The sequence below is a fragment of the Dromiciops gliroides genome, chromosome 6 (genome assembly GCF_019393635.1).
Source record: "Dromiciops gliroides isolate mDroGli1 chromosome 6, mDroGli1.pri, whole genome shotgun sequence".
Taxonomy (NCBI): Eukaryota; Metazoa; Chordata; class Mammalia; order Microbiotheria; family Microbiotheriidae; genus Dromiciops; species Dromiciops gliroides.
Window position 1 is genome coordinate 9,036,155 of NC_057866.1, and position 15,689 is coordinate 9,051,843.

Here is a 15,689-nt window from a genome sequence, read left to right on the forward strand (position 1 = left end):
AGAAAAGGAGGAGGAAAGGGGGAAATAGAGGTTTTGTGAGGCATCCAGGAGGAGAAGTAGGGCTCCTGGGAAATGGTGTCTATTCCTCAGGAAAGTATGAACTGAAGTTCTTAGCTGAGAGGGCATGAGGCGAGAGGCTAGTGGGGAATGGGACAGAAAACCAATTCGGGCAGAGTCAAAGGGCTGCCCTGTTGCTATTAGCTAACAGGGATTTGAAGAGGATAGTGAGAAGAATCTGGGCAGAAGGACCTGGCCCTTTTGTGTGAGACCGCCAGGACATCCAAGTTGAGGGAGTGTGTGTGAACAGTCTCGTTTCTGTCTCTAGTAAAAACTGACTACATCGGGGCGGCTAGGTGGCGCAGTGGATAGAGCACCAGATATGGAGTCAGGAGTACCTGAGTTCAAATCTGGCCTCAGACACTTAATACTTACTAGCTGTGTGACCCTGGGCAAGTCACTTAACCCCAATTGACTCACTAAAAAAAAAAGAAAGAAAAAAGAAAGAAAAACCTGACCACATCAATTTCAGCAAGTGAGCCTGGAGAAGGGTAGAGGGGGGAAGGAAGAAAACCCTAGGAGGGAATGAGAATGTCATTCTACCAAGACTAGATCACCTCTGAAGTCAAAGGTCTGACATTCCTTGTGCTAAGACCCCTCCCAGCTCTGACATTCCCTGTTCTAGGGCCCTAACAGCCCTGACATTACCTGTTCTAGACCCTTCCCAGCTCTGATATTCCTTGTCCTGTGTTCTAAGTTCCTCTCAGTTTAGACATTCTACACTAAGACTCTGGTGCCTGTCTCCATTGAGAAGGGGACTAACCTCTGTCCTTTAGCCAGCCTGTGGTCCTCTTGCAAACAAACGATGTACCATACCAGCCCTTAGGATCCTTTCTGTTCCCCAATACCCACCCCCTTCTCTACAAACAGAACCTAATTCATTTAGCTCCTTTTCCCTTTTAGCCAGGACTGTTGCCTGTTAACTGGTCTCCCTGCCTCCCTGCCTCCAGCCTTGCCCCTTTCTTTAATCCCTTCCTCAGAGAGCAATCCTCCTAAGGCACAAGTCTGATCACTTAATGCTCCTGCTCTATGTTCCAGATCCTCAATAGCTCCCTATTGCCTTGGTCTCCTATTCATGGTCTATCCTGGTGTGGTCTCACTTTGCCTATCCAGACTGATTTTCCATGACTTTCATTCAATCATTAAGTGCCTGCTATGTGCCATGTGGATGGCTAGATGGCGCCATAGTGCATAGAGCACTGGGCTTGAATCAGACTCATTTTCCTGAGTTCAAATTTGACCTCAGGCGCTTCCCAGCTGTGTGGACCTGGGCAAGTCACTTCAATCTGTTTACCTCAGTTCCTCAAGTGTAAAATGAGCAGGATAGGGGGCAACTAGGTCGTGCAGTGGATAAAGCACTGGCCCTGGATTCAAGAGGACCTGAGTTCAAATCCGACCTGACACTTGACACTTACTAGTCGTGCAACCTTGGGCAAGTCACTTAACCTTCACTGTCCCGCAAAAAAAAAAAAAAAAAAAAGGCAAACCCCTCCAGTATCTTTGCCAAGAAAACCCCAAATGGGATCACAAAGAGTGGAACACGACCGAACAACAAACCACCTTGCCAAGCACTCTTCTAAGCATCAGGAGTATGAAAAAATGCAAAAGGCAGTGCCTGCCCTCAAGAAGCTCATCATCTAATGGGGGAAAGAATAAGCAAACAAATATGTACATACAAACTATATACTGGACAAGTGGAAAATAATCAACAGAGGGAAGGCCCTGGAATTAAGGGGAGCTGACAAGGGCTTTCTGTAGAAGGTGGGAGTCTTGTTGGGACAGAAAGGAAGCTAAGGGGGTCAGTAGATGGAGCAGAGGAGGCAGAGCCTTCCAGCCCTGAGGGCAGCCAGAGAGAATGTCAGAGTTCAGAGGCGGAGGGGTTTGTTTGTAGAAGCCTTCTGCCAACTCTCTGTCTTTCCTGCAGGCCCTGATGCTGGAAGAAAAGCCCCATTCACCCATCTTGCCATTAAATTCCTCTTTTCTTTCAAGGCCCAGCTCTTAACTGGCTCTCTCCATGCCACCTTCCCTGGTTCGCTATATCTCCTAGCAGGCTGCTTGAGTTGTCCTTCACACTCAGCACTTTCTGCCCTGTACTCTGGCTATTTCTGGACATAGAGGAGGTACAGGAGGGTTGTTACCTCCCCCAGCACAGGAGGACCCACCCAAAGGAACCACAGGAGATTTCTGAGGGGTTGAAGAGCCTCCCCTTTCCCCAACTCATTAGAGTAAAAGCTCTTTGAGGGCAGAGTCTCATCAGTGTATCATCAAAGCCCGTATAGGCTATGGCCCATATTAAGCAATTGAGAACTATCTGGGGAGTTGAAGCCTCCCTTCTAAGATGCAGCTTTGACATTTTGTGTGTGGGTCTGAGGATTCTCTCCCCTATGGCATTCTACGCTCCAGGTTCCAGTCTCTGCCAGCCTGAAGACTCTAGGTTCTGCCTTCTAAGGGGCTGCTCAGCTTGAATGTTCCAAGGACCCTCCCTCCTCACTCTGTTTTTTGTACTCTGAAATTCTGTGCTATATGTTCCAAGGGCTGTTCCAGGTCTGATATGTATGTTCTAAGGTCTCTGCTTTCTCATTTTATTCAGTGTTCCGATGTCCCTGACAATTCTGACATTCTCAGGTCTACAGTTTAGCTCTGAAATTCTAGGACATTCCCCTGATAGCGTTTGCCTGTCCCCCTCCCCCTTCTCGTCTTTCATCCTTCTGCCTCCCCTTCTCCAATATCCTCTCCTCTCTCCCTCCTCCCTTCTCTCTTCTGGGTCCCCACTCCCCTTCTCCTCCCTCCCTCTCTTCTCAGCTCCGCCTGCTGAGTGTGATGGGGAGAGGGGCGGGAGAGAACTGAAGCCTCGCCACCTGATCGGGCAGAGCTGAGCAGGCAGAGCTGAACAAGCGGAGCCGGGACCCAGAGCCCGGGGCAGGGAGAACCAAGGTGTCCAGAGGGCCTGGAGAAATCTGCTGTTCGGCCGAAGCATTCCCTTTAAGAGCTCTGGGACTCCCACTTTCCCTGCATCACTGGGCACCGACCTTTCTTACCTCCGGTGAGCGGCTGGACTGGGGGGCCCTGATGGAGGATCAGGACTAGCAACCCCAGAGCCCCCGGAAAGTGTAGGGGGTGGTAAGGAAGCAGCCAGGAGCCTGAGCGGAGGGAGCCCCATCGTCGTGAGTACAGACTGCAGCAGCTCTGCTTGGGGGGCGGGTGGGGAGGAGATAAGGCAGAGAGAGGAGACAGATCCCAGAGATGGGGAAGAAATGAAGAGATCTCCCCGACGTGGGGGGGGGGGGAAATCGCTGGGCTCTTGGGAAAAGGGGGGGAGGGAACGACAAATGGGGAGAAATTGGCCCAGGGCCTGAATGGAGAAAGCTCAAAGAAATGAATAGAAGTGGGAATAGAATAGAGAGAATGGGAGCAGGAACGAAAATATGGAGGCAAGATTTGGAAGAGATGGTGATGACAGGGACATGGGGTGGGGGTGGGGGCAGAGGTCTGGAAAGACCCTGGAAGGGGTGGCACAAGACTGACAGAGCAGGTGGTGGGGAGCTGATCCTCAGGGCCCCTTAATTTGTAAAGGTTCTCTCCCAGCAGCCCCTGATGCATTATTGCCACTCTCTCCAATTCACACCTCCAGGTGCCCCTGCCTAGTGTAATGTCTACATCTCACTTTCAGGTCAGTTCCTCCTCCTCCTCTTCTCCCTCAAATACCAGACCAGCTCACCTGGGCCTCAGTTTCCCCTTTCGTAAGAGTCATGGTCTCTAAGCTCCTCCTGGATCTGACATTCCACGTTCAGGGCCCTCAAAGCTCTGATATTGTGCTCTGTTCTAAGGTCTTTCCAGGTCTGACACTATGATTGTCTGATCTCATACTCTTCTCCTTATTTCTAGATCCCTGTGGGGATCGTAGGGGATCGGGAAGGGGGAGGTGGTGTGTGTGTGTGTGTGTGTGTGTGTGTGTGTGTGTGTGTGTGTGTGTGTGTGTGTGTGGCAATGAATTTTTCAAAGCTCCAGGTCCCTATTCCATTTTGGTGTCTATTCTCAAGAGACAGAAAAGCAATTTGTGAAATAAAGCACTAGATTGAGGGGAAGCATCATTACTAAAATTAGTCCCCATACTCTAATTAATCTGAGCCCAGAGCTGAGGCTGGAATACTGCAAAATGACCTCCCCCTTTCTAAAAGAAAAAGATGAAGGAGCCTGGGGACCGGCCAGCCATCAGTGTGAGGGGACCTGATCTGGTGCCAACAGGTGTCAAGACCCCCACTCTTGCCCCTCAACCATGGGGATTTCCAAGGAAGAGAGCAAGGAATAGGACAGAGGGCAAGAGTTGGCATCAGAGGGCAGTTAAGTGGCACAGTGGATAGCGCACTGGCCCTGGATTCAGGAGGACCTGAGTTCAAATTTGACCTCAGACATTTGACACTTAATAGCTGTGTGACCCTGGGCAAATCACTTAACCCCAATTGCCTCACCAAAAAAAAATAAATAAAAGAGTTGGCATCAGAAAGCCAGGGCAGATATCTTGGCCCACCTACTTACTCAATGTATAGCCTCAGTTTCCTCTTCTGTAAAATGGACCAAATGGATCTCTAAGGTCTCACATCTCATGATCCTAAATCTCTTCCAAGTCTGTATTCTCCCAGCTTATCCTGAATTCCCTTTCTTAACCCTAGCACCCCCACAACTCCCCATCCCTTCCCTCAGATTCTGATCTGGTCTTTGCCCATGTCAAAGGAAGGAAGGCATGCTAACATGGTCTTAATGGGGAAGAAGCTACTTAGGGAAGCCAAGCACTACTTAGGGTCCCAGTGCTTGCTAGGGAGACTGCTGAGAATGAGAGGTTATGGGGAGGCAGCTGTCAGCATCGGGAGAAACTAGTCACATAGGACAGAGGAAGGGAATAGGGTGAGGGGAAGACACCTGACCTCCATCTTTCTCCTACAGTGGGAGCCCCTTGGCTGAGCTTCCCCATCAGCTACCTCCCCCCTTCCCAATATTGACAGATTGGGAATCTCTCTGGAAATAAGATCTGATTGGGATTCACAGGGGACAAGGACAGACTCAAACCTTGAAGTAGTGAGGTCTGAGGCCTCTGGGGAGTCAAATTATGGTGGACCCAATAGAACAGGGGTCAAAGGTTTGTGAACTGGAAGAAGGTGAGGCACAGACTCCTGCTTGTTAGCCCACAGCCAGCTACACCTCCAAGTGGGCTATCCCAGGAGATAGGGATTTGAAGGTGGTTTCTTCTCTCTTAACCTTGCCTGTCCTCTCCTCTCCCCACAGGCTCCAGGGGGATTAAGTCTGTCTGCAGGGCCAGGGAGGGGGAAATGAGGTGGGGGGAGGGCTCAGAGAAAGGCAGAGACAAGCTGGGGCCAGGAGTCAGGTGGAAAGGTGCAGAACCAGGACATCTCTTTCCCTCCTGGAATGGGTTTACCTTTAATCCGGGATTAATACTCTGAGAAGGCAGGGTCAAGAGAGGAGGGCCTGTGGCTAGGGAAAGAGAGGAGAGCAACGAAGGCCCTTCTTTTCTGCCCTCCTGGGGCCCAGCTGTCCTCATGCCAAATTGTCTCCATTCTATCCCATTGCCCCATATGCCCCACCTCCACACACAATCTTATTCAGGAAGAAGAGTAATTTGGGGGCCAGGAGCTCCTAGCCTATCAGAGACTGCCCAAGGCCCAGAACCAAATGACCCCCAGGTGGAGGGTTCCCCTCCCCCTCCTCACGCCTGGGGAGCTCCCTGGAACAAAGCTGACTTTCCACCAGGCCTGGCCAGAAGCCTGCCTGCTCTTGAGAAGATGCCAGGGCCAAGTCGTAGGAGCTCTCCCCACACTGCCCTTGCTCTCCCACCCCTCGAAGAGACCAGCATCTGTCATCATTGTTCTAGCAATCATCACATTTCCGTGTGGCTCTAAGGCTGCCAATCCAAGTGTTATCGATAAGGACACCCAAATCTGAAGAGTGAAGGTACCTCCACACTGCTGCTGTGTCAAAGTCACATGGCCTTCTCTCCAGGGCCAGGCCTTTCCTTATGACATTACATCCAGTTCTTCCCAGTTCTGTAGGACCCACCCTGCCCCCCAGGTGTGAGGATACAGTGACAAAGAGAGACTATACCTACCCCTGAAGAGCTGCCATGCCCCTGAGGGGACACAGCACAGACAAAGGAAACCAAGGCAGACACGAATCATTACAATGGTTAGGACTCTGCTGGGAGGGGGCCCTCGGAAGCTCTTTCTATCCTTGGAGGCTGCAGCTGGAATGTCTTTGTTCCCTTGTAGCACTGCAGAGGGGGGAGGCCACCCCCCCCAAGTCAGCTTGGACAACAGTTGAGACAGCCTAGGGATGGGAAGCAAAATGGGGGGCTCCTCCCTCGCCTACTTTCCCCTCTTCTCCGAACTCCAGTTCCATGGAGATGGGGCTGGGACTGAAAAGCAGGACTGAGTTCTGGGAATGCAGCAGAACTGAGTGGGTGATGGAGGTGGGATGCTGCTTGGTCATGGCAACTGAGCAGTCCATCAATTCTTTCTCGAGCACTTACTGTGGGCAATGCCCTTCGTGAGGCCTTGGGCTTACCTATGAGATGGGTTGCAGCCCCACCTTGCTTCTCACACTTCTCACACGGAGACATCCTACCTCTAATTCAAACTACAAGGGAGAGAAGCATGGTGGGGGTGGAAGAGAAGACTCCAAATCCATGGTCCTGTGAGATGGGGGGCGGTGCAGGGTAGGGTTCCTAGAGATGTCATAAGACACAACCCCAGAGGTAAGGAGGGGCTTCATCCCAGGAAGAAGGAATCTCAGTTCTCATCAAGTCATTCTTCCTCCTTGTATGGAAAAGGAAACAGAAGCCCAATCACACAGTCGGTGAGCATCAGCACTCGGGTCCTTCTTATGACCGCCTCTTGTCCCATGCAGCAGATGATGAGGGGGTGGCAAGTCCCTTCCAGGCTCTGGATCCAAGCAAGAAGGGTTTGGGATGGGGGACAGGGTCATCTGGGACACAGATCTCGGTTTTACCTCATGCATCCTGCGTGCCTAGCTCTGTGCTGGGTAATGTGGGGTGGACAGAGATGTCACAATCTTTGTCCTGGACCCAGAATGGCTGTCCTTGCAGCTAGTACAGCTGACAAGACACTCATCACTTGTCCAATCTCCAAAGACAGAGGAAGGAGGCTCAGGGAAGATGCCAAAGGGGAGCCTGGGACAGGACCTTCAGTAGGACCTTTCCAATTCCCGATGCCCATGTCCTGCCCCCACCACTGAAACATTGTAATTCCACCTGAGACAGGGTTATCACAGACACTGAGGAAAAAGCTTCTCCGTAACTGATCCCCACGAGAGCCAGAAATCTGATCTCTCCCGCTCCCCTTTAGACCTGGAGGGTTCTGCTTTCAGCCCAAAGCAGGGCAAAGAGGGGTGAGGAAGAACAGGGTCTGGAGGGAGGAGATAGTGTTTGGGAATGGGAAGACGATGTGCTATGGGGAGACTGAGGGAGCTGAGACGGTGTGCTATGGTGTAAAGGACACATGGGACCCAGGTTTCACACTGGACCCTTCTGAGTCCTTGGACAAATGCAGAGATTGAACTGGGTGGTTTTAAGGGACTTTCCAGGGTTGATATCCTCTGATGCTGCTACTTCAAAGAACTCAATGTTCATCTCGCCAGCTTCTTCCCCAAGTAAGGCACATTAACCTTCAATGTGACCTCTTCTGTCTCGGACCCATCAACTGCCCATATGTAAAATGAGAGGGTGGGAATGGGTCTCTAAGCCAGCTCCTGCTCTGACATTCTTGGCTTCTCTCCCAACTTTCTCCCCTCCCTTACAGGTGCACCAGGAGGAAAACGCTGGCCCCCTTTTCCCCAGCCCAGACACCCCCCTGGGCTCTGGCCCAACAGGAGCCGACCTCAGGGGGCAGGGGTGGGGCCTGGGCCCCTGCTCTGCTGAGTCACTGCCTGCCCAGACATGCTCCCACTTCTGGTCCGGCTGCAGCAAGCAGCCAAGATGGTGCTAAGCAGGAAGAAGGTGGTGGTGCTGCTGCTGTTGGGTGGGACGCTGAGCCTGCTTCTCCACCAGGGATCGCAGCTCAGCTGGTAAGGAAGGGATAGGGCTGGGGGCTGGGCTCAGGGCCTCCTGATGGTCTGCACCTTTCCAGCCTTGGGGATGGAGGGTCCTGGGCTGAGGCGTCCCCTCTCAGGCCTTGTGTCCATAGCAGTAACATGCCAGGGCTGGGTTGGCCGACCCCCACAGTTGGCCTTCAGCTCCACCTCAGTCCCAAAGGAGGAGTGGAGAAGGAAACCCTTAAGGTCCCTTCCTTTGCCCCCCCCCCCAGAATAAAAAGCCCCAGTGCTTCAGTGTCATGCTTTTCCATGGGATTCTCCTCAGGTGGGCAGGGCAGAATGATGATCTCCATTTTACAGGTGAGGAAAATGAGTGCCAAGGGTAGATTCTTGGTCAGATCCTTGCAGGGGCTCTTCCTCCACCATCCTTCCTGAGGTCTCCAGCGATCATCCAGGATGACTACGAAGGGCTTATCTAGAACTCATTCTGGTTCTCAGCTTCCCCGTCTATAGCTCTGGAGAAGCTTTGTGGGGCACCTGTGTGCAAACACTTGATGTGCTGGCTTGTAGAATAATGAGATTTGTTCTTTTCAACCTCAGAAAGAAAAAACCAGTAACGGTGGGGAGGATGTTGCAAATAGACAAATTTAAGCTTGAAGAATTTCTGAACACTCAGAGCTGTCTGAAGGTGGAGTGCAACTCCAACAAGGGGCTGGCCCCTCTCCTTGGAGGTCTGCAAGCAGCAGGCTGGGTGTCGCTCATTGGGTCTTCTGGTGTAGGGATTCCTTTCAGATACAGGTTAGATTAGATGCCCCTGAGGTCCCTTCAGATGCTCAAATTCTGCAAAGTGAGAGAATGGCTTCAGGGACGATGACACCCTCCTCTAGCATCAAGTCCATGTTGGGGGAGGGGGGAGCTGAGAATGGAGCCCATTCCTGTAGGGGCCCATTGGGATGGGGTGGTGCTGATTTAACACTTTGAGGCCTAGAAAGCCCTAAGTACCCTCAGCCTAGAAGGCAGAAAGGGAGGAGAGCCAAGTAAGAAAGGTGAACCTAGAGGCATCCTACAGGCCTCCATCCCCACCTTGCACAGGAGCTAATTTCATCATCTCTGGGTGTTGCATGAAGTAGACATCAGAGACAAACACTCAACTTCATGGTGCTCCAAGCCAGGTTAGAACCCCCTCCTCACTAGCTGCCCTTGGTCCAACATGTCTCCCATTTCTCTGGACCAGGGGAGAGGGCTTCCCAAATGGTCAAGGACGGTGAACAACATCCCAGTCTTGAAGGACAAAGAAAAGTGGGACAAGAGAGAAGATGAGCTAGCAGAAGACAGTAGAGGAAGGAGGGCAAGTGGGCACAGGGACATGGGGCATGCAGACTGTGCCGCTGTAACCAATGGGAAAGCCAGACTAGTCACTGCAGGAAGCTGAGGTGCAGGGCTGGCAGGAGGCAGCCCCACATTGGCAGGTGAGGAGGCCGGCCCTCAGATGATGGACAGATACCCAAATCTGGCTCCTCTGTGTGGGTGAGCCTGAGCAGGCCCCCATGAAGGCCCCAGTCAGCTTTCCACTGAGCTGTACAGAAGCTAATAATCGGGAGTCTCTTCATCTGGAATTCCCAATGATGGTGGTCTCTTCAAAAGGAAAAGGGGCTCCCCATCACCCATGGTCTTCCAGAAGAGGCTGGGTGACCACATAGCACTAAGTGGGTATGGGGACAGACAAGATGGTCACCAAGGGGACAGTCCTAACTAGCATCATGTGTGACCATGCGCAAGCCCCCCACCCCACCCCTCTCCAGGTCTGTTTGCTCATCACTGACGGCCTCAAGCTCCAGAATCCCAGATCAAGCTCAGTGCTGGTGTTTCACGGGTTTCCTTTAGACGGCCTCAGGGAAGTCCCTTTCAGCCTTAGACCCAGGGCAGCTGGGTGGTGCAGTAGGTAGAGCACTGTGCCTGGAGTAATGAAGACCTGCATTCAAATCCATTTCACTTAGCAAGCTGTGTGATTCTAGGCAAGTCCTTTAACCTCTATTTGCCTCGGTTTCCTCACCTGTAAAATGAGAATAACACATAAGGCTCAAATGAAATATTTGTAAAGGACTTAGCACAGAACCTGGCACATAGTAAGCATTAAGTAAATGTTAGCAATTATTAGAACTGGGAGATTCCCTGACCTTGGCAGAGCAAGGTCCTCTCCCAGGCCTCAGTTTTCCCAACTGTAAAGTAGATTTGACTGATGCTCTTTCTGATTATGAACTCTGTAGGAGATCATGTCAATAAACATTAACTAAGGGGCAGCTAGGTGGTGCAGTGGATAGAGCACTGGCCCTGGAGTCAGGAGTACTTGAGTTCAAATCTGGCCTCAGACACTTAACACTTACTAGCTGTGTGACCCTGAACAAGTCACTTAACCCCAATTGCCTCACTAAAAAACAAAAACAAAACATTAACTAAGTACCTACTAAGTGCTAGGCCAGCTAGGGGGTGCCACAGTGCACAGAGCACTGGGCCTGGAGTTAGGAAAACTCTGAGAGTTCAGAGCTGGCCTCCGACACTTCCTAGCTGGGTGACCCTGGGCAAGTCACTTCATCCCCTTTGCCTCAGTTTCCTCCTCTGTAACATGAGCTGGAGAAGTGTCTTTGCCAAGAAAACCCCAAATAAGGTCAGAGTTGGGCACAACTGACAAAGGACTGAACAACCCCACGTGCTTGATATGATCCAAAGCAAGGTAAAAGACAGTCCCTGCCCTTTGGCAACAGCTCAGGTGTGAGAAGATGAGAGGCTGGGTCAGAGGAGAGATGAGCCAGACTGGCTCTGGGGAGGGGGTAGTGTGGAGAGTCAGGGCGACACCCAGGTTGGGAGGGGCTGGGAGGATGGTGATACCTTCTCAGTAATGGGGGGAGGAATGTTTAAGGTCAAGGGTAATGAGTTATTTTGTACACCTGGCCCCCAAGTTCACTGTAGCTGATTGTAGCAGCTGAGGTGGACTTGTGGCCCCTGAAGCTGGGCTGCGGGTGGATGGGGTGACCCAGGCATGTCTCCTCCACTCGGGAGGTCCTTGGCTGGTGTGGCAGGGGGCAGTCCCCATCACGGATGTCTCTGGGGGGACAGGGGGGCCCATTCCCCGCCCTTACTCCCCACAGGTCCCCCAGGCTGCTGTTCCTGGCATGTGGTAGGGCCCAGTCCGTGCCCTGGCCCATGCACGGGTATCCCCTGAGGGGCAGGGGGCATCATTTCCCCCTCAAACATTACTCCCCCCTCACCCCCCACCCCCCGCAGGTCCACCCGGCTGCTCTTCCCCGGAGCCCCGTGCCCGGCCGGCGGCCGCACGCGGCCCAAGCACACGGCCGTGGCCTTCGTCAAGACGCACAAGACGGCGGGGACGACGGTGCAGAACATCCTGTTCCGCTTCGCCGAGCGGCACAACGTGACGCTGGCGCTGCCGCGGCCCAGCTGCGAGCACCAGTTCTGCTATCCGCGCGACTTCTCGGCGCGCTTCGTGCACCCGGCAACGCGGCCACCGCGCATGCTCGCCAGCCACCTGCGCTTCAACCGCGCCGAGCTGCGGCGCCTGCTGCCCAACGACACGGTCTACGTCACCATCCTGCGCGAGCCGGCGGCCATGTTCGAGTCGCTCTTTAGCTACTACAACCGCTACTGCCCGGCCTTCGTGCGCGTGCCCAACGGCTCGCTCGAGGCCTTCCTGCGCGCGCCGCGCGCCTACTACCGGCCGGACGAGCGCTACGCCATGTACGCGCACAACACGCTGGCCTACGACCTGGGCGGCGACAACGAGCGCAGCGCGCGCGACGAACCCGCCTACCTGGCGGGCCTCATCCGCGACCTCGAGGCCGCCTTCTCGCTCGTCATGATCGCCGAGTACTTCGACGAGTCGCTCGTGCTGCTGCGCCGCCTGCTGGCCTGGGACCTGGAGGACGTGCTCTACGTCAAGCTCAACGTGCGCAGCGCCGCCTCGCGCCTCGCCGCTCTGCCCGAGGGCCTGGCGCGCGCTGCGCGCCGCTGGAACGGCCTCGACGCCGGCCTCTACGAGCACTTCAATGCCTCCTTCTGGCGCCGCGTGGCGCGCGCCGGCCGCGAGTGCGTGCAGCGCGAGGCGCGCGAGCTGCGCGAGGCACGCGAACGCCTCCTGCACCGCTGCTTCGGGCCGCGCCCGCGCCTGCGGCCGGCCGCCGAGATCCGCAACAAGCAGCTGCAGCCCTGGCAGCCGCTGGGCAACGTGGGCATCGTGGGCTACGACCTGCCCAGCCGTCCGCCGGGGCCCGGCGGTGACGAGTGCCTCAAGTTGGCCATGCCCGAGGTGCAGTACTCGAGCTACCTGCTGCGCAAGCAGAAGCGCCGCGCTGGGGCCTGGGCCGAGCGGGGCCGCGCCGGACCCGGGGCTGGGGCCGAAGACCAGCCGCCGCCGCCGCCGCCGCCGCGCCCCATCCGAGCCCTGCCGCGGTTGGCCAGGAGGGGCTGAGCACCTGCTGTCCTGCCCTGGACTGGGGGCGTGACCCCCTGCCACGTGCGTCCCAGAGGGGGCTGGCCCCGCCCCCAAGAGATGGCCCCCCCCCGGCGCCCCCCAGGGGATGGGCAGCAAAGCCCCTTGCCCCAGTGCAGCCCAGAGGGGGCTAGCTCCGCCCCCAAGAGATGGGTAGTTCCGCCCCCTACCTGGCTGAGAGGGTGAGACCCCCCCCCCTGCCATCGCGCATCCCAGAAAGATGGGCAATCCAGCCCCCTACCAGGCGGGGAGGGCGTGGCCCTCCTATCACCGTGCTGCCCAGAGGGGGCTGACCCGCTCCCAAGAGATGTGCTCTCGGAAGGGGACTGCCCTACCCATAGGCAGCTTTGTCCCAAACCTGGCCAGGAGGGCATGATCTCCCTACAAAGATGCAGCTGAGAGGGGACTGACCATCCCCCTCCCCCAGGAGATGGACCCCCTAGAGGGGACTGACCCCCTAGAGGAGTAGCTTTATCTCTGCTCTGGCCAGAAGAGTGACCTTCCGATAAAAGTACTGCCCAGAGGGGACTGAGCCCTCCTCCCACCCCATGTGCAGCTCCACCTCTAACCTGGCCAGGACGGGATGATCCCTGCCTCTCCAGGTGTGCAACCTCACCCCCAAGGCTGGCCAGGAGGGGCTATGGTCCTCCCCCACGCATGTGCAGGGGGGTTAGACTGAGGGAGCCTCTCCCCTAACCTGGCCAGGAAGGCATGACCCCTGACTCCAGATGTGCAACCTCACCCCAGCCAAGAAAAGATCACACACGTGCATCACCTCACCTTAACCGGCCAGGAGGTGGTGACCCTTGCCTCTCCAGGTGTGCAGCCTCCTCCTCAGGCTGCCAAAGAAAGGGTGACCCCATGCATATCCGAGATATGCAGCCGACCCTCCCAAACAGAGGTGCAGCTCCACCCCTAAGCTGGCTAGGAGTGGGTAACTCCAGTCTTTCCAGGTGTGCGGCCCCACCCCCAGGCTGGTCCTTCCTCCCCATCAGTTGTGAAGCCCCACATTCCCTCTATCCAAACCCTCGAAAGGGGCATGGGGCTCCCAGGGTTACAGTTGTGAAGCCCTGCACTGGCTCATCAAAAGGAGCTAGGCAGCCACTACTAATGGGAAGAGGAACCATCACTTCTTCATCCTTAGACACTCCAGCTGTGACTCTCCGTCCTTCACCTGCACACACACACATCCCGAGGCCCTCATCAATCATTTTCCAGAAAGTGCCCCCTCTGACATTCATTATCCCACTTGACTCCAACCTTCAGCTCTTACCAACAAGGGGCCCAGCACAGTTTGTCTTCCTGGCTCCATGTTTTTCCTACAACAGCCACTCCCACACCCAGGGACTGAATATGGGTTAGGTTTTTTGGTTTGTTTTTTAAAATAAAATGGATTTTCTGAGGTCAGAGTCTCCTCTCCCAGGGTATTAATAACCTGAGGGCCAGGGCTCAAGCTGCTGGGGAGGAGCCAGCCTCAGAGCAGGCATTGGGTGCTCTATGGCAGGAATAGTGTGAAAGTCTTACAATCCTAGATTGAGCTGGAAGGAAGCCTCAATTTACAGATGAGGACCTGAGTTCCAGAGAGGATCCCTGCCTTGCCAGGCTCATACAGCTAGCTGTAAGTGTAGGGTGGAGAATTGGAAACTAGGTCTTCAAAAAGAAAAAAAGAAAGGAAGGAAGGGAGGAAGGAAGGAAAGAAACTAGGTCTTCCCTATATCCTCTACACCTGACTTCCAGGTAGATTCTCAGAGTGGGGAGGGATGTCAGGGCATCAACTGCAGCCTGTATCTAAATGAAAATCCCCCCTGCCCTGCCCCCGCAAAACCCACTCCCCACTAGCCTCCGCTTGAAAACCCCCAGCAAGAGGAAGCCCATTCCCCTTGGGGCAATCATCATCATTCCTCTGGCTTGGTTTGCCCTTGTCAGGGAGGGAAGAGACCTGCCATTCAAATTTGGGTTTTCCAGATATCTATTCTGCAAACATCTAGAGAATCCCAGAGCACCACACAGGTTCTCAGCTCCTTAAGGGCAGAGTCCTTAGCTTTCTGTCCCTCACAGCCCTGGGCCCAGCACAGGGACTGACCAGGTGTTTCTTGAGAGGGGTGTGTTGGTTCTGAAAAAAAGGACCTTAGTTTGTGGTGCCACAGTGCACAGAACACTCAGTTCAAATGCAGCCTCAGACACAGCTAGCTGTGTGACCTTGGGCCAGTCACTTTTTACCCACTGTTTGACTGTTGACCTAACTAAAATGGGGGTGATAACATCACCTGCCTCCCAAGACTGTTTAGAAGCTCAAATGAGACATTTGTAATGTTCTTCACACTGGTCCTGGCACCATATAAAGGTGTGAGGTCTGGGCTGAAGGGAATGTCCCTTCTGGCTTTAGATTTGGGTTAGACAACCTCTGAGGTAGCATAGCGAGGGAAAAGCCTGAGAGCAGACCCTTGCTCAGCTTGTTCAGTCATGTCCAACTCTCCTTGACCCCAAATGATACTGGAGTGGTTTGCCTCCAACTGAGGCAAACAGGGGTAAATGACTTGTCCAGGGTTACAAAACTTTGGAGTTTTCAGCCTTCTCTTCAGCAGGATAAAACAATCCCAATTCATGGTAGCTGGACTGAGTCATTCTTATTCCATTCCCTATAGATCCCAGGAGTTGAGACACTGGGAAACCCTGCTCTGGCTCTTGAGAAGGAGCTTTATCCCCTTGCAATCCAGATGTAAAGACCATTCTAATCCTTGTTTTACAGTTGAGGCAGACCTAGGCAGACAGAGTAAGTGACTTGCCCAGAGTCAGACAAGTAGGAAGTGGCTGAGGCCAAATTTGAACTCCAGTCTTCCTTACTCAGGCAGGCCTGCACTTGAGTAGTGACTTCTGGGTTCCACAGACTCATGGGATGTCAGTTGCTGGAAGAAACCCCAGAAGTCACCTACTCCTGACCTTTTGATGTAATGATGAGAAGAACTGATTTAGGTTTATGAAACACCTTGCCTCTGTTATATCTCATTGGATCTTCCTAAGGGTCCCCTCGGCAAGTACACAAGGCATTCTCCCCATTTTGGCTTAAACA

General features: G+C 54.1%; 1 protein-coding gene across 6 annotated transcripts; it reads left to right on the forward strand.

Annotated features, from left to right (window-relative positions):
• The first annotated feature begins 2,775 nt into the window (after positions 1-2,775).
• GAL3ST3 (galactose-3-O-sulfotransferase 3) lies at positions 2,776-12,704 on the forward strand. 6 transcript variants are annotated; one of them, XM_043971680.1, is made up of 4 exons: positions 2,776-3,221; positions 3,646-3,727; positions 7,884-8,148; positions 11,398-12,704. In XM_043971680.1, exons 3-4 carry the CDS (start codon positions 8,021-8,023, stop codon positions 12,596-12,598), a joined length of 1,329 nt encoding a protein of 442 aa, XP_043827615.1. In that variant the 5' UTR covers positions 2,776-3,221; positions 3,646-3,727; positions 7,884-8,020; the 3' UTR covers positions 12,599-12,704. The 6 variants fall into 6 exon arrangements, with proteins under 6 accessions (XP_043827615.1, XP_043827616.1, XP_043827618.1 ...); XM_043971681.1 differs by having other exon boundaries at positions 3,689-3,727; XM_043971683.1 differs by having other exon boundaries at positions 2,776-3,100.
• The last annotated feature ends 2,985 nt before the right edge of the window (positions 12,705-15,689 follow it).